This window comes from Dermacentor albipictus, chromosome 8 (assembly GCF_038994185.2).
Source record: "Dermacentor albipictus isolate Rhodes 1998 colony chromosome 8, USDA_Dalb.pri_finalv2, whole genome shotgun sequence".
Classification (NCBI taxonomy): domain Eukaryota; kingdom Metazoa; phylum Arthropoda; class Arachnida; order Ixodida; family Ixodidae; genus Dermacentor; species Dermacentor albipictus.
The window spans coordinates 102,933,002-102,957,842 of record NC_091828.1 but is presented as its reverse complement, the minus strand read 5'-3'; the positions used below and the strand labels follow the sequence as shown (position 1 = coordinate 102,957,842).

The window sequence follows — 24,841 nt, the reverse complement described above, 5'->3', positions numbered from 1 at the left end:
TTAACTGGTATTTTTAAGCCGAGATATTGCACGGAGGGCGCTGTGTTCTACACTAACCTAACACCAGGGTTTTTACGTGATCTATATTTTTGTTGCAGTTGGTTTATAAAGCCACTGCACGACTTGCATATCCATGTGCTCCACTTGAATGACTAATGTGATGGCATTTCAAGAACCTAGGACCTAAAAATTATTAATACCCAAATGACGCTCTTCTGCCTTAAGGTCATCCCTGATTTACATTATGATGACCACCTGCTGCTAATCAAGAGTCTAATGTCAAAAACCCATGCGAGACACTGACAGCCCAGTTCCAATGGGCAGAATGCTAAGCATTAAGAGGAGGTGTAACCCCAATGCACAACAAGTACCCCACTTTCCGTACTTAAATTTATGAAGAATGCAGTCTGGCACTGGGCAACTACTGAACCAATATAAAATTAGTTACGTTTAAGAGGTAAACCTAAATTTTAGCAGCTCTCAAAAAAAATTTTGATTTAGGGCAGCTTTCACAAAAGTTGCCAAAAATTGGCAACTTAGGATTGATTTTAACATCCTTTTAGTGTTCCTTCATTTGAGCGTTTCAGATGCGTCTCATCAAATGGAGCCGTAAAAAAGGGAGCCCAAAAAAGAAAATGCGCACGCACTGACCTTTCGTAACTGGTTCGTGAAGAACAGCGTCTGTAGTAACGAATTCATGTAGCAGGTGGCACCTTGGTTTTTGAGGCCTACGTATCCCGTGTGTTTCTTGGAGTCCCAGCTGCACAGCAGACAAACAAAGGAATAAGAACTTGTTGCGAGCAACGTCAGTCTTCTTTTTTCAGACAGCAGCATACAGGGGTGGTGTTCTTGAGCGTTCACTTTCGGAGATACGATCACTTTCACGAAATTTTAGGCGACTCGGCAGCTGGTATGTGGTGCCTACTCGGCCGTGTACAAACGGCGGCATTCCCGGCACTGTACGAAGTTTGCCATAGTTGGACAGTGCCAGGAACACTTCAATAACCATATACTTTGAAGGATTCGCCACCAGTCGCCTGAAAGTGATTACTCGAAAATACCACTTCAGTGTAACCTTTTCACGCTCGTATCCCATCCATCAGTTAGAAGACTACCTATAGGGCCTCTAACACTACAGTAAAACCCTCGCGTGATCCACATTAATAATGCCTGTCGGGCACATTTCAGAACGACCCAAACACAAAAAACAGCAAAGTTTTGGCCTGCTCGTGAATGTATTACCTTTACCGGTATACTACTGGAGACATGAATGGTCACAGAATGGCAATCGCAGTGACATCTTGTCGCTACGTTATTTTTAACCATAGCCCGTGAAACATTGCGTTCTACACCTTATCAAAGCAAGAAATTACCCTAAAATCCCGAGAGATGACCCACCACCTGAAGATAACCCCCCACTAAGTTCCCGACTTAAATAAGTGAATGTTACCCATGTGAAAGTTATCCACTTCACTGAAAGTTAGCCCACCTCATATTTTCACCAGATTTTCTCTCGACTTTAGGTGACCAGCTATCTCTCGGGATTTTACGGTACTCGTCATTTTATTTGTAGTCGCGCAACAGCTTTACGATGCTGCAAACAATTTAAGCCACTAGCCGAGTTCTACGTGGCCAGCCATTGCAATAATAATCGTGCTCAGGTTGAACTCCGCATCACACGATGGCGCCGGCAGTGCTCGTGCACAAGCGTTTCCAGTATTTTGTTATTTCGTAAATGCCAATGCGTATATGCAGACAGCCTAAAGCTAAGTAGCAGAAGCTTGATGTGGGTGAGTTGGTTATGCATACTTGATGAAATGAGCGCTACGAAGACGCGGACGAAAGAACAACAATGGGCCATTCTTGGTTGCATCTATTTAAAGTTCTGTTTCTTCAAAAAACATTTAGTTGGAAGTAGCGCCTTGTTTGTCGTACATGTTGTTCTTTCGTCCGCGTCTTCGTAGCGCTCATTTCATCAAGTAAGCCTAAAGCTAATAAGGTTGCACGCTCATAATTTACTACGCTTCACAGATCACTTGTATGAAAACTGCAGAATTCGTATTAATTTCAGAATGAACAACAGGAATCGTGACATACTTTTGGTCATTATTCATGCGCAGTAGGCATGTGAAATTATCAGACTAAATGAAGAGTAGGCAGAGATTGGATGTAAGGAACACTGCTGTTCATGAAGCCAAATTTTTTTTTTTTCTGAGCTTGTCAATTTTTACGACTACTTAGGCAATACTTGAACCTTCAAGCCTTTTGTTCAACCCTGAATAGAACTAGCACTCCACAATATCTTCAGCATTGCACTTTTAAGCGACCGTTCAGGCCAACAACTACCCTTGAAGGCGGCACCCCTTCCAGCTCGGAACTGAACGAGCTGGCCCACTATACTTACGCAATGCTGGAGAGAAAAAGAAAGGGGAAAGAATAAAAAAGGAAGTCTTGCTTTAAGGACATTTCTCTTTGCATGCTGGAGCAAGTTGTGCAAAGATACATCATGGCAAGCAAGCAATAAATAAATAAAATAAATAAAGCGTGCACGCGAATACTGAAACTTCTTGAACTGATCTCGGCACAATCAGGGTTGAATGCCATGTGGTGCGAGTAGTTCTGGCTGTTTCCAGCAGTACTTACATACTCCATTTCATAGATAGCCGGCAACAATCACTTCCTGTTGCTTGCACTCACCAACAAGAAACAGTGCGTCACGTATGGAAGGAATAGAGGCCGTAGTCATGAAATTTGATTGGACACCGAGTCTCGCACATTTACAGTGCAAAATGGGCATGAGAGGCATCACAGATTTAAACTTGTTTACCCACAAATTGGTGGGGCGACACTTTTTTTTTTGCCAAGCAGAGGCCGCAGCGCAATACTTGCGCTCGTGGCCAAAACGGGACAACTCATGCACGGAAAGCAAAAATATGCTCAAATAACACTCAACTTGAAGACACCTCGTGTCCACATGTAGCTAAATATATGAAGCGGTCATTCTGTAGAAAGCCTCGTAGACACGGGACAGCTACACAGGAAAGCTGCGTGAGGAGTCATTACCATGATGCACCGAACCTGTGTGGCTTATGCAGCATTGTCTACGATGTATGAAACTGGGTGTCACATCAAGGTTTTTCACTGTAGAGTAATGCCAAAAGTAATTCCACCAGATTTTTCCCAAGGAATACTGAGCCAGAGGTAGAGGGGCATGCATCAATCCCGATTCTGTAAGACAATCCTATTTACAATCGCCTCTGACCGTAAAGCATGCGTGAGCGACATCAATTTCCCTGTGTGATAGCAGGAAGAGGTTCCTGTGTGGCATGTTGTTGCAGTGATGGGATTAGTTTGTACATATATTTTTTTTTAAAGTGAATGTGTGCTGCCTCATTGCATGAGTGCGGTAACGTGCTTATACTGACTACTGAGTGAAGTAAACTTAGTTGGAAGTTTGTGTAGGTTCGTGTTCTCGTCTGACTAGAACTTCTGTACATAAGGCTACACATCTTATATGCAACTTGGGCACCACTGTGCTTCCAGCACGCAATACGCTACGTTTTGGCTGCGAGCGCGGCTACTCCACTGTGGCCGCCGCAATAGCTCCTTGGCGACGTCATGGAAGCGATTAAACGTGACCGACTGACACACCACAAAAATTTTCAGTGTCCCGGACAGTGGTTTACAATTGACCGTTGCTAAGCTATATTTATTTTACCCCACTTTTCTTCAATAAGTTCCCTGCGAGTGAGCGGTACATCGTATTCCGCAGGCTGGTTGCTTCCACGACGCACCGAGCAAAGCGGGTGTCACGTTCGGCCTGGCTCACTGCAATCTTCTGCACTCGGCATCACATTTACACAGCAGTGTATGTGCCACTGCGTTGCTCCTGCATTGCCACTGGCCATATAGCTGGCACCTTTTGCAGCAGCAGTGAAGCAGTGAAACACAGCACGAAATCACTACTTGAACAGTTAAACGGCTCTGTTCCAAGTCTGCGCATTCAGTTTGAGCGGAGCAGCAAAATTAAGCTGCACGGTGCTGTTACTCAAGAATGCAGACAGCGAGCTTCGGCCTTTCTGATGTGTGGTATGGTTAACACGAAGATTCTTCCCAAGATGTGCATCGGAATTGCAGTGTTACTGCAAAGTGTCTGGCGCACCAAGCGCAATCGTGTGCTTGGGCTTGCTGGGACACTAGTGGCATCGATTTTCCTTGCCAGCGTGGGCTCCCGAGAGCTCGCATCAGCTGTACACCGCCGACGCACTGCGTTTCGAAGAATGTGTCCCTTGTCTACCTGCCTGCACGGGTGGCAGCGGGTCATAAAACACCGCCACTCGGCTGTCGTCCCGCCCGTGGGAAGGTCGACGGGCTTCCCTTACCGGCCAAATTCTTTAGTGGAATCTGGGCCCCTGCTTTCGTTCCCAAGATGGGGTCTGGGGAGACCACATCCGGACATGGTGGAAAGTATAGTGCAAGTGTTCCTCCTTGCTAGCGATGGACTCTCCTTGTCTGCAGCCAACTGACAGTTACTTCAGCTCGTTAGGGCCCCGGCCTCAACGGCCACATGCACTCTTCCGTTGTCTCAGTGTCTCGAGGCAGTGATTTCTAAGCGTGCCATTCCTTAGTTTCTCCTTTCACTTCCTCTGCCGTGGAGTGAACAATGGAGGGCGCTGGCCTGCCATTTGTTTTTTCTCTGTCGCAGTGCACCGACAGCTACCACCTGCAACCCGTTCTCATAAAGCGATTAGATTCCGATTCGGCTGTACTGTTAGAACGTGTTGCATCAAAGCCCAGCCCACTAAATGTCCCGCGTTTGTCTGAAGAGCTTCGCCTGGGGTCTCCCTCCATGCCTGCGCGGCCTCGCCTTTCCCCCAGCTGTGACCGGCTAGGCCCGCATGCACAGCGGCACGTCGGCACACCGAGCGTGTGGAGATGGCAAGGACGTGGCGCCCGGCATGTATGTTGGCTTGGGGTGCTCGAAGCCGCAATAGTCGCTCAGCGCACAACCCCGGAGCTTGTGCATCGTAAGGGACCACACCAGTTAAAAAAAAAGTGTCTACATGCAAGAAAAAAAATAAATAAAAAGACTACAGAAGTGGAATGAGCTTGCAAGCTGCGGACACCAACCTGACACCGTGTGGAGCATCGGCGCACACCCAGACTTCGAGGATGATGGTGTCGTCCACGATAAACCCCTTCTCTGGATCCAAGACGTCCTAATGATTAAAAAAAAAGATAAAAGAAAAGGAGGTCATAAGAAACAATTTACAGTCATCAAAGACATGCCAGGTGTCTCAGCTCACATGGAGAAAGTTTAAGGCGAAGCCTTCTGTGCGAAGCCTTCGGTACCTTTAATGCACTTATTAAGTCATCAGTCATTAATTCACGAACCTCATTGTGAGCTTTGTGACCTCAATGTCCACACAGTCAAACCTCAATATAACGAACACCGGTATGATGAATTATCAGGTATAAAGAAGGAATTAATCAAGAGAAAATGAGACATCCACACAAATGTAGTGAAGTGCTACAAAGGAAACCCATACGGGTTCCTAGAAAGAAAGGCTTCACAGTTGAGGAAAAATTCGTCCTGGTCCACGACTCGAGCCCGGGAGCAGTCTTTCTGGGGCAGCCGCTCTACCATCTGAGCTAACCAGGAGGCTAGCAGATGACAGGCGAAGTCAAATTTATCCAAAACTCAGAAGCAAAGGCAAGAGTGACTTAATAATTCTGTGGAAACCCACAAGGTGGAGAAGTAATTAACAAAGGGAAAATGAGATATCCACCCAAACATGGCTAAGTGCCACAGAGGTTCCTGTGCATTTGCTGCCCTGGCACACACTGGCCCCGTTTGTCAGCAAATCGAAACCGTCAAAAGGCCTTCTCTCAACTTCGTTCATTTACTTACGCAAATGCCACACAAAGTTTGACTATCACTGTAAATTAGATTGCAGTGCAAATTTGTTTTCTCCGATTACTCCTACAATACCAGTGCTACCATGCAAATCACACTCACCTATTGGCTTACGATAGCACCGCCTCTGGCTTTTTTCCAAGTTCTTCTAGTTCTTTAGCACCAAATGACTTCATCTGACTTACACATCGCATTATGCAGCAGCTGCCAAAGGCTGTATCCTCCACAAGCCCAGCACAACGAACTATCAGTAGTCTTTTTTGCGTACTGTGAAAGACAAGACCTTTTTGCGCAGAGCACTTTGATAGCGGATAAACTCCAATTCAAGTCCGGCACTGAGGAACATTTTATTATGCAACCCATGACGACTACACTTGTGCCCGCCCCTCACGTTCCGACTCGCATCAAGCCCTTTGAGATACAATAAATAAATCTCTAAACCAAAGTTCAATAAAAACACCGGAATGTTTGCAAACGCAACAGCATCTTTTGTATTATGCAACAAATTAACATCATCTTATGTGAATGATAGTTCCGTGTAACATGGCTAGAACCCTATGTATTCAATGTCAACACCTACAAATGACGCGCTTTCCATAGTGACAGAGGTTAAAGTAGTACTAATGACAACTAGTGCTAATGACACTCACATTCCACGTCATGAAGTGGCTGAAACCCCAGTCGTTCTCCTTGCCATAGAAGAGATGCTGAATTTCTGCACACACATATGCCCAAAGATATGTAAGGACACGAAATGAATACAATGACCATTACACTTTCCCCGTGTAATTGGATGTTGCAATTCTATGCCTGGTCCTAGTCGCTCTCTGCCTTTTAACTTATTTTTAGCAACTATTTACTAGGTTATTTTCAGCTGGTCTGTTTTGCTCATACTGCCTCTATTTGTCACTGTTCTGCTTTGCACATCAAGCATGTACCAATAAAATTTAAGGAAAAAAAAACAGCTAATAAAATAATGAAATGCCTCAACAATAGATTTATCGTAAGAAGAATCTGTTCCAGTGTCATCTGCAATGACACTCTCAAATTAAATGCTCATGCTCCATTTTTTCCTTACAATATCGAAGTCACATTTAACATTAAGCGTTTCCAGTGATCTGTAGTTGGACAAGTTGCCCCAAAATGCCGCTAGGAGTGCTTCCTGCTGGCGTCCATGTCTCCGGCAACCCAATACTTCGTGAAGAGGCAAGCCACAACTCTCGCAGAACTGCGACAATAGCTGCGCTTTTTTCAACGACAAAAAAACATTCCTATGAAGGTGCACCCCCACAGGCAGTAGGCCATTAAAATTTTTTTTTGCCTACAGACAGTCACTGCGAAGACGACGAGGAACCTGCCAACCGGCTAATGCCAGTAACACGAACCGCCCCGGTATACAAAGCTGACTCATAAAATAGATTCGATTGTTAAAAACAGATGTTGCCAAAAGCTCACGTCCAACCAAGACAACGTAGTACCAGCAGTTTTCACGCGCTGTGCACTTACTTCTGACAAAGTTTTCGACGCCCTCCTTCTGACTAATTAGACGCAGCTCGGCAGAGGCGTTGCAGGACCACGTTCTGCAAGGCAAACAACATGTGTCATTAGCGCACGCAGCAATCGCAGCTGCAAATCATCATGTAAACCATTACACAGACAATGTCGTACGGAGCTTCACAGAAGCTCGAAAAGCATGAAAGCTTCAGGAAAGCTAGACGTCCTCCCCCCACCTTGAGAAGCAAGCAGTCGATTATTGATTGATCAAACAACGGGGTAAGGCTAATGCCTACGCACAGGTTTTCTTAGTGGTACAGTCAAGGTTATTCGACCCAGATGCGATTTTACCAGAAAACAATTGAACCAGCCAAGTCATGCTTGGTAGCACAATGCTAGAGCAACTAATGCACCGTTGCAAATATTTAACTTGGGAGGACAGCGAAGGTGACATTACACAACGTACTCAATTCTGAATTTGGGTTTTCGCAATAGAAAATTTGGAAGCTCCCCTAAAATTAGGTAAACTTGGAATCCCTAATCGTATTCAGCACTGCCAGTTCAAAATTGAATGCTAAAACACTGTAGTCATTTCATCTTTGCCACATAGCTACGGATACGTGTTTGTAAAAATTTGTTTCTTTGCAGTGGACCTGTTTAGCTGCACTCCCTGTAGTAGTCTATCCATTGTAGGCTGTCTGATCAGATAGCTATATATATATATATATATATATATATATATATATTTTCCCCCTGTGCCTTGTCAAATAAAGCGATTGATCGACTGAAGCTGCTGCAAAGCCACCATCACCACAAAGCAATGCACCTGCGCGAGCAGCAACAAGCAATGACATGGCGCAACAGGCAGGACGTGACACTCTGCAACGAGACCACAATATCTTGGCAAGAACAGCTAACGAGCAGTTCCAATATTGGCCGTGCGTCCACACCAAATTGAGCAGGGTCAATACGTTAAGCCGCTGTGCAATCAATTTGAAAAGGTTCCTTTTTTTTCCTTCATTACGTGCTTGCGGCTTGGCAGAAGGGCTCAGAAATGCTACAGAGGGTCACGCCCTCAACTACTATAGAAAAAAGTACAAACATAAAGCATAGAACAACCCATAAACATTTTTCTTTCCTTACGGCATACTGTCTTCGCCTTCAGAGGCTTCCCTGCAAGGATGCAAGGGATTCAATGTTTTTAAAAAAACCAACGGCAGCTTCAGGTATTCTTCTTGGGGGATGGCTAACATCCGCTGCAGCATGAAGACGGGGCAGCAAGACGGGGAGAAATAATGTAACAATTCTAATCCAATGCTATTCCTTTTTGTGCTTTGCCAGCTGTCCGAGTAGTGACGGTGTTCATGGAGTGCTCGGTCAGTGCAGCACTCTGCCAACATTTACCTCCGTGATCGACTGGTCAAGAACGACGAATTAAAAAGAAAAAGGAATAGAACGAATAGAGTCATCACACTTGTGCTGGCCCAGGACAGGACAGTCTGGCCTTACTCCAAACTGCAGCTAACAGGCTTGTAGGAACTCTGGAAGCAATACCTTAGGAAGTGCCCAATAAGCTTTGGTGCAATGACTACTCCTCACGTGTTATGAATCTGACATGGGAGCACGTAAAGCAAGCATCCTCTCATTTACGTCCTGGCATTTATCGGCAGCTTCGATTTGTTGGCAGAGATGTCAAATAGTTTCATTAGTGGATACCCGCCACATTTCCTCTAAGGTACGACAAAAAAAAAAAAATTAATTTGCACAACATAAAATAGAAGTGAGGAGTAGAAAAACCCGCAGCAAGCAGCTTTCCAGTTGGTCATTTAGACTGGACCAACACTTTTCGTCCTCAACGTAGACATAGCCAGTGTGGTCGCTTCTTGAAAGCAAATTTGGGTGTTTCGTTATATTGCTTGCCACTGTATCAACATGCAAAGCTGCATGCGAATTCATTAATGTAAACATCAGTTATTGATTAATTATGCAACAATGTGCATTATGACCACAAAAAATTTTGGTGACTGATGGGGTTCAATGTCCTGAAGCAACATCAAGGCTACAAGAGCTACTCCAGTATCTCGAGACGCGAACACTGATGAAGGACAGGATCATTTTTTTTTAATCTGTTCTTGGTACCAACTGTTAGGTTACCAACTTGGAAAACGAATTTTCTTGTTTTCAATAACCCCAGCTAGATGCTAGAAACAGCTTCTCCACGTATGTGAAGAAACTAATAATTTTCTGATGCTTGTTGTAAAACCTGCTTTTCTTGGTCTCAAGGCCGAGAAGACGTAACATGGTTGGTTGTCATGTGCATACCAAACGTCTGCTGCCCCGCTCGCAATATCAAAGTGGTACTGGTACATTACTTATGCAGGACACAGATGTCATGTGGTACGCGCAGATTTTTTACATCATGCAAAGGCGATCATGAGTCAAGTTATTGGCAGCGAGGGTGCGAGAATAATTTTTAGAACCCAGACAGAATACTTTTAGAATAGTTTGATAATAAGGTCACTTCTTTCAATTTACAGTTTCGCAAACTTTCACACGAAAACTTATTGTTAGAGAATCCTAAGTGTTATCTGTCAATGTGAACTAAGATAAGCTCCTAAAGAGCAGCGACTGTCTAGACACAGTAACAATGTGCTGTTTAGTTACAGTCTGCTAAATAAAAGTGTGGCATTAAAATTTAATGAAAATGACAGCTTTACAAGCGAAGCAAGCATATCGGACTACTGCCGAAGGCATGGTCAACAGAAAGTTCTGCAATTGTATGATGTAGCTAAACCAAGCCCCTAACCAGGTCTTAATGCCAAAACTGTGACCACAGTACAATAAAAGCTTGGGCTATGCGTCATATTCAGGTAGTCAAAGGACGGAAACAATAAAAATGAACCCCTTGTGTTTTTGTTAGTTTTTTTTTCCCTTTTCATGGTTCACACAACGGTGCTGATCATTTGAAAACTAAATATTTGGCATTTCAGATCTTGAAAAGCACATACGTTTATATGTATGCAACCAAGCACATACATTTATACATACATTTCATTTATAATACATTTCATTCTTTATTTTAAGGTTTTCAATATCCGCAGACCTCTAGAGACGGCTGCTAGATAGAAAAAGAAAGCTTCCAGGCAGTAGACATCGCCCTGCTAGAGTTAGCCTATCCCAGACTTCTGCATCTCTTTAAATCATCAAAAGCAGGACAAGTCAAACCAAGAGCATTAAACAAACAAGCCAAACCGATAATAAATGACATCAACAGAGGAATGACAAGTGCGTCAAGGACAATCAACGCGGCGGATAGCGGACAGGCAACAACATCGTCTGCTGTCTGTCCCTGAGCCGTTCTGCCAAGCAAGGCCACCACTGCAGAACTAGAACATTGTTTCCAGTAACAGCTGTAACACACTGCCCAATAGATGAATCGTAAAAACTTCACATAAACAAGCAGTGTTTGGAAAGCACATTCAAGCGAATGAAAACTTCAGCTGCAAGGCCATTTAAGGGGGAACTTCTTCCTTGGGACACAAGCCCGATCACTCTATAGAGGCATATAAAAAAATGAGAAAGTTGTTGCCAGGCGGTACATACTATAAACAAAATTTGCGCTCTTTGGAGCTGCTCATCCCCAAATAATAACCAGTCATCCTATCTGTGTGCCATTTCCTTTCTTTAGCAAAGTCCACGAGCAACTTTCAGGTTGAGAACGCTACATAATGCTGATATGCGCATGCTGTCCGTGACCCGAAAGTAGCGGGTCCGCGGCGTTTAAACAAAGCAAAGGCAAGATGGACGAGGATAAATGTTTGCGGGACCAGATGGGCCTAGAAAGTGTGCCCCAAACTTTCGCCCACTTAATCAAGCTCCCCATTTTGGCCACTCCCAATCGAGCTGCAATTCTGGCAATGGCGCAAACTTTATACAAAACACAATGCTGTCGGGCAGCGTTTTTGAACAAATCTACATGTAGGCAGGTTCCACAGGGCAAATGAACAGGAACTCGCGTGAGGTTGCAAAATGCCATTAAACTTGACCTGGAGAGTGACTGCAATCCCCTGTGTTACCAACGATTGCTGCAGCTGAAGATAACCCAGCATGGCAATCAGATATAGTTATGTTAATGGAAAAAAAATTGCTATAGGGCAACAGGAATTGCACAGAGTAGGAGACAAAGAAGCCCTGCCAAGAGGCAATGGGAAATGCAGACTAATGAGGACAAAGAGCGGGGGGAAGGGACTCACGAGGATTCGGACTCGCCGTTGCACTGTAGGAAAAAGCCGAGGCTCTTTGTCGGCTGCCGGTCGTTGCCCGTGTTGGTTCGTGGCATCACCATGATTTTCCTGCACGGGAAGAGAAAGCAAGCCCCTCATTTGAGTAACCGAACGGCCGAGGAGCCTGCACGACAAGCTTCTCCCATTACAGCTGTCAACTGCGGCTGCTGTCACGCGGAAGCACACCGCCGCCACACGTCTCCGCCTTGGGAAATGAGCTTCGTGTAAAGGTAGGACAGCCAACCACAAAAGTGTACGGACCATAGGATCACTGAAAAGATTTAATTTTCGAGCATTCTTTAACAGTGGTCAGTAAAACTAAACAACGCAATGGCGTTCACATATACTGGCAGAGGCTGTTAATGCGAATACTAGGGTGCGTTGCGAGGCTGCGCAAACATCTAGCCTTTTCCCAGATTTCGTGTTGCGTGAAATTTTGTGGTCGACTGTACCTACAACGCGAACGTACCTAGTAGATCTTTCCCGCTACGCTTTCTGGGAAGAGCACGGCTTGAAAAATTTTAAATGATGCCCGCAAACGAAGGTCTCGGGAGAGCACCCAAGATCACGATAAAGCAGGCGGCACAGGATCTTCTGGGCATCCACGGGGTGGCAAAGGGAGAGGGATCAAAACGGGAACCAGGGCTGTCTGAGCTGCACTGGATGCTGCATAGGCCACAGTGTAACTGGGTAGGTGTTCGGATGAAAAACTGGCAGACAGTTGATCCTATGGACACCGGGCTCTAGCTAAGCCCAACTTCCAAAGTGCTGATGTGCAGCGGCGGCATTCTTCCTAGTTCCTCCCATGCTGCGCTATTGCAGTATTGGCTGTACCGAGAGCGGACACAGCCAATAAACATGCGACTTGATTTGATCAATCATGGATTGACTGACGGTCTTTCACGTCCCAAAACCACGTAGCGTTACAGCAAGGACATCCCACCAGTCCTTACTACGACATTGATTTCTTTTCTCCACAAAATGCACACCGACTACAGTGGCAAGACCCCGAAATTGTTTAGTTTTTAAAACTTGTAACAACTTAAATGTTGAAGTCAAAGTGAAGCACCGGCCACACGCTATGTCAACCTCTTCTAGCCTGTTGCGACTTCGCGACATACCACATCCAAGTTCATAAATCTAAATGGGACACTTAGGCGAATAAAATGTCGCTTCAGAAACAAAGGGGAAAAAAAAGCTTCGGCATGTCACCATCATTGACCGACAACAATGCTTTTCGCATGGTGTTTCCGAAGGTGAAAATCCCAAGGAATTTCACACATTCAGGTGTATAAATTGAACTTGCCATCTCTGCACCGCCTACTGTTTTACAGACTGCCATGAAATGCAAGACGGTTCATGTGCCAAGTCCAAGTTGGTTCATTACGAAAACATGTAAATACAAAGGCACTGTTGTTAACACCAGTGTTTGTTTTCTTTAAACGAGTCTACAAATCTCACTGAGTAGCGAATAGTAAGAGTGATTTTGGATATTTTGTTTTATGCATACGAGTATTTGTAACTACAATTCGAATTTTTTCAAGAAAGAAGGAAAGGTGGCTATATCAGGTAAACGCCTCAGGTGGTGTTATTTTGAATATTTTAATGCTTATTTTCAAACTTCAATCGACTGAAAACCCTTCTAAAGCTTTCTCAACCAATTTGCTTTATATATATATATATATATATATATATATATATATATATATATATATTTGTCATTGCCAAAAATGAATACTGTAAAAACCGGAATATAGGTCGAACTTTTTTTCAAAAAACCATCGCGAAAAGTCGACCCTCGACTTATATACCGGACATTGGCGGAAAAACTACGGAAGTCTTGCAACAATGGGCAGATAAAGTGAACAGCCGCCTTCGCCATCGCCATCATCAGCAGCGCGGCGTTGGTTCTTTATTCTATGGCGTGGCGACATTGTGGCACCGGCATTTTGCGTTTCCACTGTCGCAAAGTTATATTAATTAAAGGCTGCATTTTCATTTTGTTTCAAAATGAGCGGAAGCCGACGTCGATTCACCGTCGCCTTCAAGAAAAAGGCGATTGAGTACGCGGAAGCCCACGGCAACCTGGCGGCACAGCGCGGACTTGGAGTATCCGAAAATAGCATTCAGTAGTGGCGGAAGTAAAAGCAACGTATTACAACTTGCAGCAACCAAAAGAAAACGTCATTTCGTGGCCGGATCGCAGCGGACTGCAGAACTAGAAGGCAAGGTTGCGGAGTCCGTCCGAGAGCTGCGTGTAAGATCGCTGCCTGTTGTCGAATGCATTCGTTTGAAAGCGGTAGAGATTGCACACGCCTGTGGACTGGACAGCGAGAAGCACTCGTCATCCAACTCTGTTCAAACGTGTTGCTCTGATTCGGAGTAGCGCTTGCTGACTTCGTGCCCTTCTGTGTACTGTACACCCGACGAATTTTTAACAGTATCCGCGACCGTCGACCCGCGTGTTTGTCAGCACCTTTTATCATCACGGCACGGAGCGGCGAAATAGCGAAAGTAAGGGCATGTGTACACATGCGCGTATCTCGTTTGTTTCGCTGCTCAACGCCGTTAATACGGTATTGACAAGCACGCAGGTCGATGGTCGCGCGATACCGCTAAAAACATAGCCAGGTGCACATGCGAGCAGCATTTAAATAAATACTGTCACCATTGTGCAACCCGCTGAGTCGCATTTGTTTATAGATAAGGGTGTCATGTCTTTCGGTACTTTTGCCACTGAAAAAGATTTTTTTCATTTTTAGAATTCGTTAGTTGGGGGATCGACCTATATTCCGGTCCGACCTATAGTCCGGTTTTTACGGTAGTACAGACGTTATTCCAAATCTGCCAAAAGGTGCAAAACGCACTTGTTTCCAAAAACATGATGTTTGAGCACCTACAAAGTGCTCTCTTTATGTATTAAAGAACACAAACTGCAACAAATGCCCCCCTCTAGCGCCAATAAAATGACTGTCCTCAATGTTGCAGAACCCAAAGACAGAATCAATGCAGCCTTTAAGCTGCTGAAGAAGTTCCGACATATATGTAGTAAAGAAAAAAAAAAGGGATGAAATACCCGCGGATTTCAAACACTGCCGCTGCAGCTGTCCGTGTAGCAAAAGAAAACATAAATGGACATGCAGAGTTTGTTCAAATCGCTTTGAAAAACGGGATTACCACTGAGTTCGTCCAAAACATTTAACAGGTTAAGAGCCATCCTGTTTTCTTTTTTCTTTTTAAATTCGAATGGTAAAAAGTGGTTATTGAACGTTTACGAGGAGAACTGGGGGTCTTGCTGGCCAGCTCAAAGTTGCGAATTCTCCCAATAACTATGAATATAAGTAATGGTCTCCTTTCAGACAGAAACACTTAAACAAGCAAAATCGCTGACAAACACATAATGACAAGGCGAGATACTAGCCATGTGAACTTATATATATATATAAACCTCAATGACAGGCATGTACATTTTTTAAGGAAACCACATGAACAATATGGATGCGAGTTACTTTGTTTTCTACACACTACCATAAGTAGAAAGAAAAGTGCAAACAGTAGTACACATGGGCATGCTACCCAAATAAGTGCGATCGTTTTCCTCATCTTGCAAGCACTAGTTGACGTGTATTGTCGTTTGGATTTTGAGCGTTGTGGTTATCCCTCCAGACCTGTTGGGCCTTTGATTGTACCTTGGTTGGGAAAACATCCCTCATCAGAGCTACAGATGGCAATGTAGAGCAATGGCAGCATTGCGTGAGCTTCCTAGTGCATTGTCGTCGTTTACGTACATGCTACGTGCAGGAAACATGATGCGATGCGCCACTATAGTATTCACATAAACGCGGCTTAAAAAGGGGAGGGAGGGGGGCAAGCTTTCGTTTACTGAAGGCTGGCCGGCCCTGAATGCACTACGAAAGAATGTTGGTTTCTGCTTGAATGTTTAACGAAAACAAAGCATATGTCATATTTATGTATAAATAATGTTAATATACAATTTATCTAGACCGCTTGCCTACATAAAGGCTACAGCATTCACTGGTTTTGCAACACTTGTATTTATTCTTACCTTCTTACCTATACTTAAAAGGGCAGAACTTTGAGGCAGAATCTGGTTCAACCCAATATTTACAGAACTTTTTTGGATTGCAAAAAAAAATCTGGAGTTATCAGATTTTAGCCAAAAACTAAGAATCCTGAAGTATGTTTCAGAAGAGTCAAATGCTTACATGCCTGCCAACTTCCAATCATTATAATGGGTAAAAGTTCCATGAACTAAGAACAGCAAGTGGACATAGAATGCATTCGAAAATTTTGCCCTGAGAACACACCTTTTGTGCACTTTGATTGAACTTAAGATGCTGCACATACAAGCAGCAGCAAGCATGGAGAAAAATCAAGAGGGCTGGCAGGCAGGGTATCAAATCAGAATTGAATTAACTTTCTGTACTCATTCAATCTTTTGCATTGTTTTGTCTGTGTCAATACTACTGTGCAGTGTTTGCATGCTCCAACCTCATGCATTTGCTCTATGAAACATTTTGTTGGAACTGCTGTTGGGTCATAACTACAGCAACCAAATTTCAAAGGCAACAAGAGTTTATGCAAGACGGCGTAGAGGGAAACTTGGATTGAATTTCAACCTACTGCAGTACTTTATGCGTACACATGAGGCACACAAAGTGGTGGGCCACCTGACAAGAGGTTCCCCTCCCCTTCTGCTCCCAAGCATGCAGTATGGTCCGGACATTGCACGGAACTTACCACGGCAAGTTGCGCACATAGGTGGGTGGGCTGAGGAGAGACTCCTTGAGGCGAGAGAACTCTGGGACAACGAAGCGAAATGTAGCCTCCGATCGAGCCTCATCTTCCTCTTCCATAGGCTCCTCCGCGGGCTCCATCGGTCGTGTCCCACCCCCCCCACCACCACCACCCCCACCCATTGGGTCGTCGTCTGCTCCGGCCTGTGCCAAGTTAGCCACCGCGTTGAAGGCGTGCTGCTGCTGTTGCTGCTGCTGCTGCTGCCCGTCGGGCGCAGCCACAGGTGCCGGGGGCGGCGGCGGAGCAGCCGCTAAAGGGGGCGGCTGTGGCTGTGGCTGCGGGTGAGGCGGCTGCTGCTGGACTGCCGCGTGGTCGTCTGCAAGTGCCGGGGACGAAACAGACGTCACAAAATGAAGGCAAAAAGCCAAGCCCACTGAAAACATGACAATCACATTCGTAAAGTGCTCAAAAGGGCCAGCAAGAAGAATGAGGGGGTCCGAAGATGTTCCACGTTTATCGCCATGTCCGAAGACACTGCTGGCTAGCCGCCCCATGATGGCCTCTCTCTCTCTCGCTGTCTCTCACAAACACACACACACACACACACACACCCAAGAAAGTTGAAAGTAGGATGGCTGCCATGGCAGCTTAATTGGTAAAGCCCTCCACGTATAATGTGGAAGATGATGGTCACGCATCCACATGCAGCAAGTTGTCTTTGTGACCAGTCATGTCTCTTTCCCTGTTTCAATTAAACCACTTCGCCTATGCTTTTACTGGCTTCCTTTTCTGTTATCTCCATAGGATTATAAATAACAAATGGGCAAAGTAATAATAGTGGCTAGTGAAAGTACTTAGCACTAAGTACTGTAAAGGATGGGGCCCACCTATGAATGCAATTGTTGCAAAATCATTACATGGCCATCTGTAACATCCTAGGGAAGGCGCAGCCATCAGAAAAACACGCACCTTCTCTTAAAAAACTTCAGGTGTCCTACACTAGCACAAATGTTGTAAACGAGACTAGCAAGCATTCGAAAAACATGCGAATGTTTTCATTTGTCAATGCTGACTTTATTTAAGCCTCCAGTTTTTCCCTGGTCAGGAGACAAGGCATCACGGTCACAGAGCATGTCTTCTACAGGTACTTGATTTAAAGGGCCGTGAACTAAACAGTGGGTCACTTCTGCTACATTAAATTAAATTCCTGGGTATTACGTTCCAAAACCACAATATGATTATGAGGCACGCCGTAGCGGGGGACTCTGGATTAATTTGGCTACCTGGGGTTCCTTAATGTGCACCCAATGCATGGTACACAGGTACTTTTGCATTTAGTGAAGCCACACATTGGTCTCAACCAGGTATAGACGAATATGCGAACTTTTAGCATCAAATTTGAATCAGTTGAATCAAATGCTATAAACTAACTATTCGTAATCAAAAAGAAACTATTTGGTATTTTCGAGTACTCTTAACCAAACATGTGAATGGTAAAGTCTGGTTACTGTTCAACATCTGTTAAAATACTGCACATCAGAAGTGAGGGGGGAAAAAAACTTCCGTTTTGGTTTTGCAGCGGAAGCTTAAATGATAGCCATTAATAACCATTAATTTTTGCTTGTGGTCTGTCAGTGTCTCCGGCAATGTCGTCGTGTAGCAGTTTTATTGCTGATGCTGCAAACTGATGTCTTCCTTTTACATGTGCCTAAGGCACACAGGTCCTTCAGAAGCACTTCGTTTTATTTCTTTCTCTACAACTTCCGACTTTTTGCCACATCTTTTTTCAGCAACCATTTACTTTGCGTTTTCGATAAGCTACTCACACAGCAGTCATTCATTCTTTGAAAGCTAGTTTGCAACCAGGCTCTCAAGTCGGTGAAAGGACATTAGTGCAGTCTATCAGGCTTGAGAAGCACCTAACCAGCCACATTCCTGGTGCAACACGTTGCGAAAAACAATGGAAGAAGTAAACCCGCTACACATGACATACATCGAAGAAGAACAACCAGCCACCTGCCTACCTTCGCACTCATTTTAGTAAAACATTTTGGACACGTCATTCAAACTTGCAGCACAATTCAAATCGGAAGTGTTTCAAGACGTACGAGACATTTTAAAAGTGATTACTTTCATCAATGCTTGCGCTGTTGATGTACTTGTCTAGCTGTACACAAATGTGTGTGCAGCACCTTGAAGGGTTCACCTGTTCAGCAACTTTTATCCATTTCCAAAATGCATCACAGTTCTCAACAAGAATGATCGCAAGGTGCGGTAAATGTTTAAACTGCAGAGGGTTACTACAAAGTTATTTTGAAGAAGGTGCCACAGATCAAGCACCAGTTCACCACAAAACATAAAGCAAGAGCCAGCTAACTATGCCTGACAAGTACTCAGGGCAACATCTAGGTAACAGCCCACATGCAGCCAATTTTACTTTCACCGCGCTCCTATTCCACTGTTTTTGTTCCTAATAATAAGCAACTCCCCAATTGGTCAAATCTACATTATCTCTTCGTTAATGGTCAACCCGTAAAGCAAATGATATGTACACCTATGGTTCACATGACAACAGCTGTCTGGAAAAATTGAAAACAAAAGCCACAGGTGGCTTGGGGTGAAGGCCACTTCCAGTTTTCAGCCAGTGTTGCACCCCCCTATTGGTGAAAAAGTTCGCACAAAATATGTTTCCTCATTGTTATGTTTATCCATGTGTCTTGCACATTTCGATTAAAAAAGATGTATAATTTTGGGGGTATTTATGTCTTCTCATTCAAGAGTTAAAAGAAGTGTACGAAAAGCACGGCACACTATAGTTTTTGCTGCCGTCACAACGCGGCCGCCTTGGCAAAGAGTTGAACCCTGAAAAGTTGTAATCTGGATTGAAGGACCATGGTCATAGCTGCCGAGCCCCACTACACGTTGCATAGAAAACGCCAATTTGCCATAAAATTTGGCAAATGCAAAAAAGGGGAGAGAGAACCCTGCCACTAATGACAGCTGCCATACAGTACACACGAAGTACCAGCAACCACTATGGCAATGATGGTGCTGTGAACAGCAGCGAAAGTAAGTTTGGCCACTTCCTCCGTCAACAAACCCTTCTACTGCCAATGTCGCACTCAAACACACAGGAGAGTTGCCACATTGAAATTTCTTCACCAGCCATGGCATCATGATCGTTAGTTCACATGCAGCATCCTGACTGCAACTGTGTTATTACTAACTTTAAAATTTTTTTATTCATGCACAAGTAATCACAAGCACCGGTTTTCTGTCTGGACACTAGCTGATAGGAATAATTTGACCACCTGATAAACTCGGATCACGAAACGTACAGGTGTCAAATGAGTAATTTTGCTAAATGTAAACAGCATTTGCTGTTCAGCTGATTGTTCGCTATTCTGAAGTATCTTTCTGCCTGCTAGCATACACCTAAGTTCTTTCTTTTTTTTAGCTTGAATGTCCCATAATGTACAGGTATTATGTACAGAGTATTAAAAAGCCAACTGCAAGTACAAATAGACTATGTAAAACACCTAGTTTCAGATGCTCCAACACAGAGCAGGCTTGCTGCAAGATTCTACATCCAAAATACAACTTCGTGCATCACAAAAGCTTCGGGTTTCCTTTGCAGCTTTGCAATACAGCACACTGGATAACATGACAATATTTCCGTTTGACGATTACACTACTTGCAAGCCTATGCAGCGTCGCCTGCTAAGCGTGAAATGGAGCATAAGAATTCAATGCAAGCTTTTGAAAGTGAACTGCACTGCATCTATCTCTGTTCCACAACAGTGCTCAGCTGGGAGTGCCGATTAGTGAAACAAGCTTGCCCCGTGGCATCAGAGTAATGAGGAAATGTAATTGGCTGCTGCATCGACACAAATTCTCTTTCATATGGACAGTTGTGAATTTTCCGTTCCATTCTGGCTGTCACCGTTCCATACTGCAGGTTGTCGCCAACTATCGTTCTTTTAAGTGTCCCGAACAGATTCTGCAGGCAAGCAAACCTACCCAACATCTCCACCCTAACATATGTGCGATTGTTCTATCTGAATAAAACTCGCATCTATCACAGTGTACTGTAGTCAGTTTTTCATGATGTAGCTAGTTAATGCTCGTTACTCAATGCTAATGTAAACACGTGTCTATTCATTGAAAAATTGGTGACGTAACATTCCAAAGTACTTTTCGTGTTATGCTCAAATCAACCTGTCTAGGGACCTGTGCACAAAGCTTACTATGCCAGAGTCGACACGTACAATAATTTCTTGGTCACTTCCTGCATTTTGAGAAATAATTCACAAAGGTTAAACCCACGTACCGGTTGCGCTACCACACAAAAGTTGGTTAAAAGGTGCCTGAAACGGTTCCTGCAAATTTTGTATGCTGCAGCTAGAGTAAAACAATTGCGCCGCAATGTAAGTAAAGTGTCTCATGTTAAAAAAGCCACGGATGGTTACAAGGTAACCTCCTCACTAGCCATGCTTTTTCTCCTCAACTAGTTCGCCGTCACTGCACCTCATTTGCTCCAACTAAGAAGAGGCATTTTCTTTAAACAAAAAATTTTGCAGAACCCATCTCACAATGAATGCTGGCATTAATGCGATTAGCAATGAAGCAACACAGTGACACAATTGACCGCCAATGCGCACACACACACGCCAAGTGGCAATCCTGTTGCCAACTAGAACGTAAAATGATACCACGACACAGCATACCTCCTTTTAATCGCTGCACCCGTTCAAACTCTGTAGTATCCCTAGTATTCCGACTGCAATTTCATTGCAACGGCTCTCCGCCAAGTGGCCCCACTAAATGTGGAGGTGTCTGTTGTAGATGAAGCGCTATCGCTTTAACATATTTAAGGCTACATCTGCCTTGCGGCACCTTGGCAAATCCATTCTGGGCAAACGACCAAGGATGGGCACATACCAGTATCGCACACACAGTGCCAACGTTTGTTCGGGCACATACCCAGGGACCCAAGTTGTCTCCTAGACATGACAGCGGCTAGCTGTCCCTCTGGACACATACTGGCCCGTGTCTGTTCAGCCAGCATATACCTGGCGGCCCAGCTAGTGTACAACTTCGGTCACCAGGCAAAAGAGGTTAGATACGAACGGACAAACCAATAGAACGGGTAAACTCCTGAAAGAATGCTAATCGCATCAAACATGGAACAACGCGACAAATGCAAGTTACTGCGGCTGCCCGAGCAAGACTGCACTGTACGGTACGACGAACAGCGCCAGCAACTAAGTTATGCAGGCCACAATTGCGCGGGCATTATCAAACGAACGACGGACTACGAGACGCGACCCAACCACAGGCCGATTCGAGGAAACAGTCTTTGTAGCAATGCCTTTTCCCCCGATGCTAATGCCTTTCGGCACCTTGTGAGCTCGTGAGTGGTCAAGCGACACCCCACCCCTGGCGGCGTGTGAAATTTGCCCACTCGCGCACACGGAATGGCATTGGCATTGAGAAAGGTAGCGCTACAAAATGCCGACCCTAAAGTCTAGCTACGACCAGAAACTAAGAACCGCAGCAACTGTGCACGTTTCGGCAAGCCCATATGTACACACAACCACGTCCATCCGAGTAGACAGCTTCCAAACAAAACGAAACCCTCACAGCTTAACTCGGCAAGCCCATATGTACACACAACCACGTCCGAGTAGACAGCTTCCAAACATAAAACGAAACCCTCATAGCTTAACTAGCACACGAAAAGAACTGTGTTCGCATGATTGTCAGGCTTACACCTTTCAGTTTAAAAGACGCACGCTTAAACCTAACCTTGGACCATGGTCTACTCGCCTCTGGACCTCAAGACACAGCAAAAGGTGGACACCAGATGAGGTTTAAGCCTGTGTCTACCGAGAGCTACCGGTTTTCTTGGAACATTCCTACATGCACACAGGATTGCGTTTGCTGGTCAAACTGCCACGACTATGCTACATTAGCGGACTGAACGAAAAAGCATGGCGGAACAATTTTTTTTTAAGCCAAGTCCTCGGCCCCATTCCGGCAATTAACGGACCGACCACGCCAAGCGGCGCCCGAGAAAGGGTTAGGAGACATATCGAGGCAAGGCCGCACGGTATCTTACTATCCCGACACACACACACATTGCGCTAAACCTGACGCGGACAACTCACGCCAACCACAAACACACACACACCCACACAGGCGTTTAAGCAGGCAGCGGTTTTGCGGGGGTGGGGGGTCCGGTTGCCTAATCGAAACTGCGGAGCTCGGAGGAAGGGAGAAGCGGCGGGGGTGGGCTTTTGGGGGTAAAAAAAATAATAAAAACGAGAGAAACAGAAAAACGACGCACGCATCAACGCCCGCAGCTTACGTTCGGCTGCTCCTGTCATAGCCCGATTGACTGTCACCGCACCGGTCCACCGTTCATCGAGGCGCCAGCGAGAAACCGGGGCTCGCTCGCCGCTAGCAAAGAAAAAATTTTTCCTCGACTTCCGTCCCGCTTCACGGTCCAGACCGGTGGCTCGCTTAACACAGGGCGTGTGCTCTGCAAAAGCACCACGGTGTTGCTCGCCCCCTCTTTTTTTCTTTGCTTTCGTTTTTCTCTTTCACGCGGTGGCTTTCGTAGCAAAGCTCGGGTTGGGTGGCCGATCGTCCTCGTGCCCTGGGTTTGCGGCAGGCGGCCGCACGAGCATTCGGCCGCTACACACACCGTTTTCGCTTTGGCCGGGCTCTCGCCTTCCCGTGAGCAACCGTCTTCGGCCGCCGAACGTTTCGCCAAGCGCGCCTTCTGTTCCTTTTCCCGACTTTTCACCGACGACGCCGGACACAGCTGGGTGCAGCGCCCAACACTACTACCGTTATTTTTTTTTTTTACATTTTTTTCTCCCCATCTAACGAAGCGGCGGCCGCCAGTTGAAGAAAAAAGAAAACCGACCGCAAAAAAGACGGACCGCGACGTCGCACACTTTTAATCATCGCCGTCGTATCACTGACGAACGCCGCAACGTAGGCGCGGTCGTCCGAGCTCTTTGCCGGGTACCGATCCCGACGCGCTCGCGTAACGGCACCTCGCCGGCCCGTTTCACGACACGGGGTCTTCCCCGGCGAAATCGGTGACAACTTAGGCCTAACCTAGGCCTAAGGGTCCCGGCAGTGAGCCAGCGCAACCGGCAATGATACGTCAAAAGAAAAGCCGTCTACGGATGCGACGGCGACGTTGCGTTCGGAGCTAATCTTTCTTTTTTCTCTCCTTCTTCCACGTCCACGAGCTCGCGCAGCCGTCGTCACTTTCGACGTCGCCGCAATTGCCCGAACGCACACTACCGCTAGCACAGCGCTAGAGAAAGTCGCGCAGCCCGGAGAGTTGAATAGAGAGACACACACACCACGGCGGCGCAGCGCGCCGGACTTTCGGCGACGGAAACGAACAGATAAAAGGGTAGTTTGGAGAACTCATACCACCTTCTTGTGTATCCATAGCCTCGGGGAGGTCTGCGTGATTGTTGTCTTTGTCATTGGGGCTCAGAGCGTTGTTCATAGTGAGTTCGACGGCAGAACTGCTGCTTTCACGCGTTCGTTTAGATCGGGCCGAGCTGTTCGCGCGTTCTTTGCCAGGCGCCAGGGAGTTTTTGCCGGACACGGTCACTTTGACGTGCTTGCTCGCAATCCGCCCAATGTCTGCTGGTGTCAGCCCCCCAGACAGGGGAAACCATCCAACGACAAACTGCTGTACTTGGGGGCTGCGCTGCGCAAGCTGACTCCGCACGGTACATCAGAGTAAACAAGATGGTGGAAAGCAGAGGGAGCAGTGGCGCGGAGCACGCTGGGTAAGCTTACATAAGCCCGCTGGAAGTATGTTGCGATCCGTAAACGGGGGGTAAAGAGACAGAGGGAGAAAAAAAGAGAAGAGCGTATATAGCGGTGATGGGGACGCCACTGAACTTACTTATTCCCGGGCCGGTTCCCTCCGCGTCGACTACGGTGAGAACGTTGCAAAGGGCTGCGTACATCGTGAGAATGGTACAGGGCAGGACGAGCGCGACGGTTGGGTGAAGCGCTCCTTTCGCAGCATATGCCTGGCCCTGCGATGACGTGCCCGCCAAGATCTCCTTTGACTGAGCGTCGTTTGAATGCCAAGTTTTCTTTTTCAAAAGCCAGCTGGCAAAATGACAGATAACGAACGGGCGATTGCGCGTACCTGAACTGCGCAACAACAGCGAGTTGTTCCGAAATGTTTCACGCACGCATACACACCGCGACTGCGGAGTGACCGTGAGCGAAGGAAATTCACTGCGATTACTTTCGCTGCAATATGCGCGTGCTTAAAATAAATATTGCGTTCAGAAATACTCTGTCCTTCCATCAGCGCATGCGCGAAAATTGAACATTT

General features: G+C 45.7%; 1 protein-coding gene across 15 annotated transcripts in view; it reads right to left on the bottom strand.

Annotated features, from left to right (window-relative positions):
- Nucleotides 1–24,672, bottom strand: part of Usp7 (Ubiquitin-specific protease 7) — a 64,007-nt gene extending 39,335 nt beyond the window's left edge. For 5 of the 15 annotated variants that reach the window (XM_065446289.2, XM_065446297.2, XM_065446290.2 and 2 more), the window contains exons 1-8: nt 23,911–24,260; nt 16,456–16,828; nt 11,665–11,763; nt 8,555–8,584; nt 7,424–7,497; nt 6,568–6,632; nt 5,131–5,219; nt 652–760 (exon numbers count right to left, since the gene is read on the bottom strand). In XM_065446289.2, the coding sequence (XP_065302361.2) occupies nt 652–760; nt 5,131–5,219; nt 6,568–6,632; nt 7,424–7,497; nt 8,555–8,584; nt 11,665–11,763; nt 16,456–16,828; nt 23,911–23,989 (918 nt within the window). In that variant the 5' untranslated portion in view covers nt 23,990–24,260. Of the gene's footprint in view, nt 1–651; nt 761–5,130; nt 5,220–6,567; nt 6,633–7,423; nt 7,498–8,554; nt 8,585–11,664; nt 11,764–16,455; nt 16,829–22,801; nt 23,055–23,910; nt 24,262–24,397 lie in introns of those variants that run through there. The other 10 variants (XM_065446293.2, XM_065446301.2, XM_070523874.1 and 7 more) reach the window with 7 other exon arrangements.
- Nucleotides 24,673–24,841: the final 169 nt, after the last annotated feature.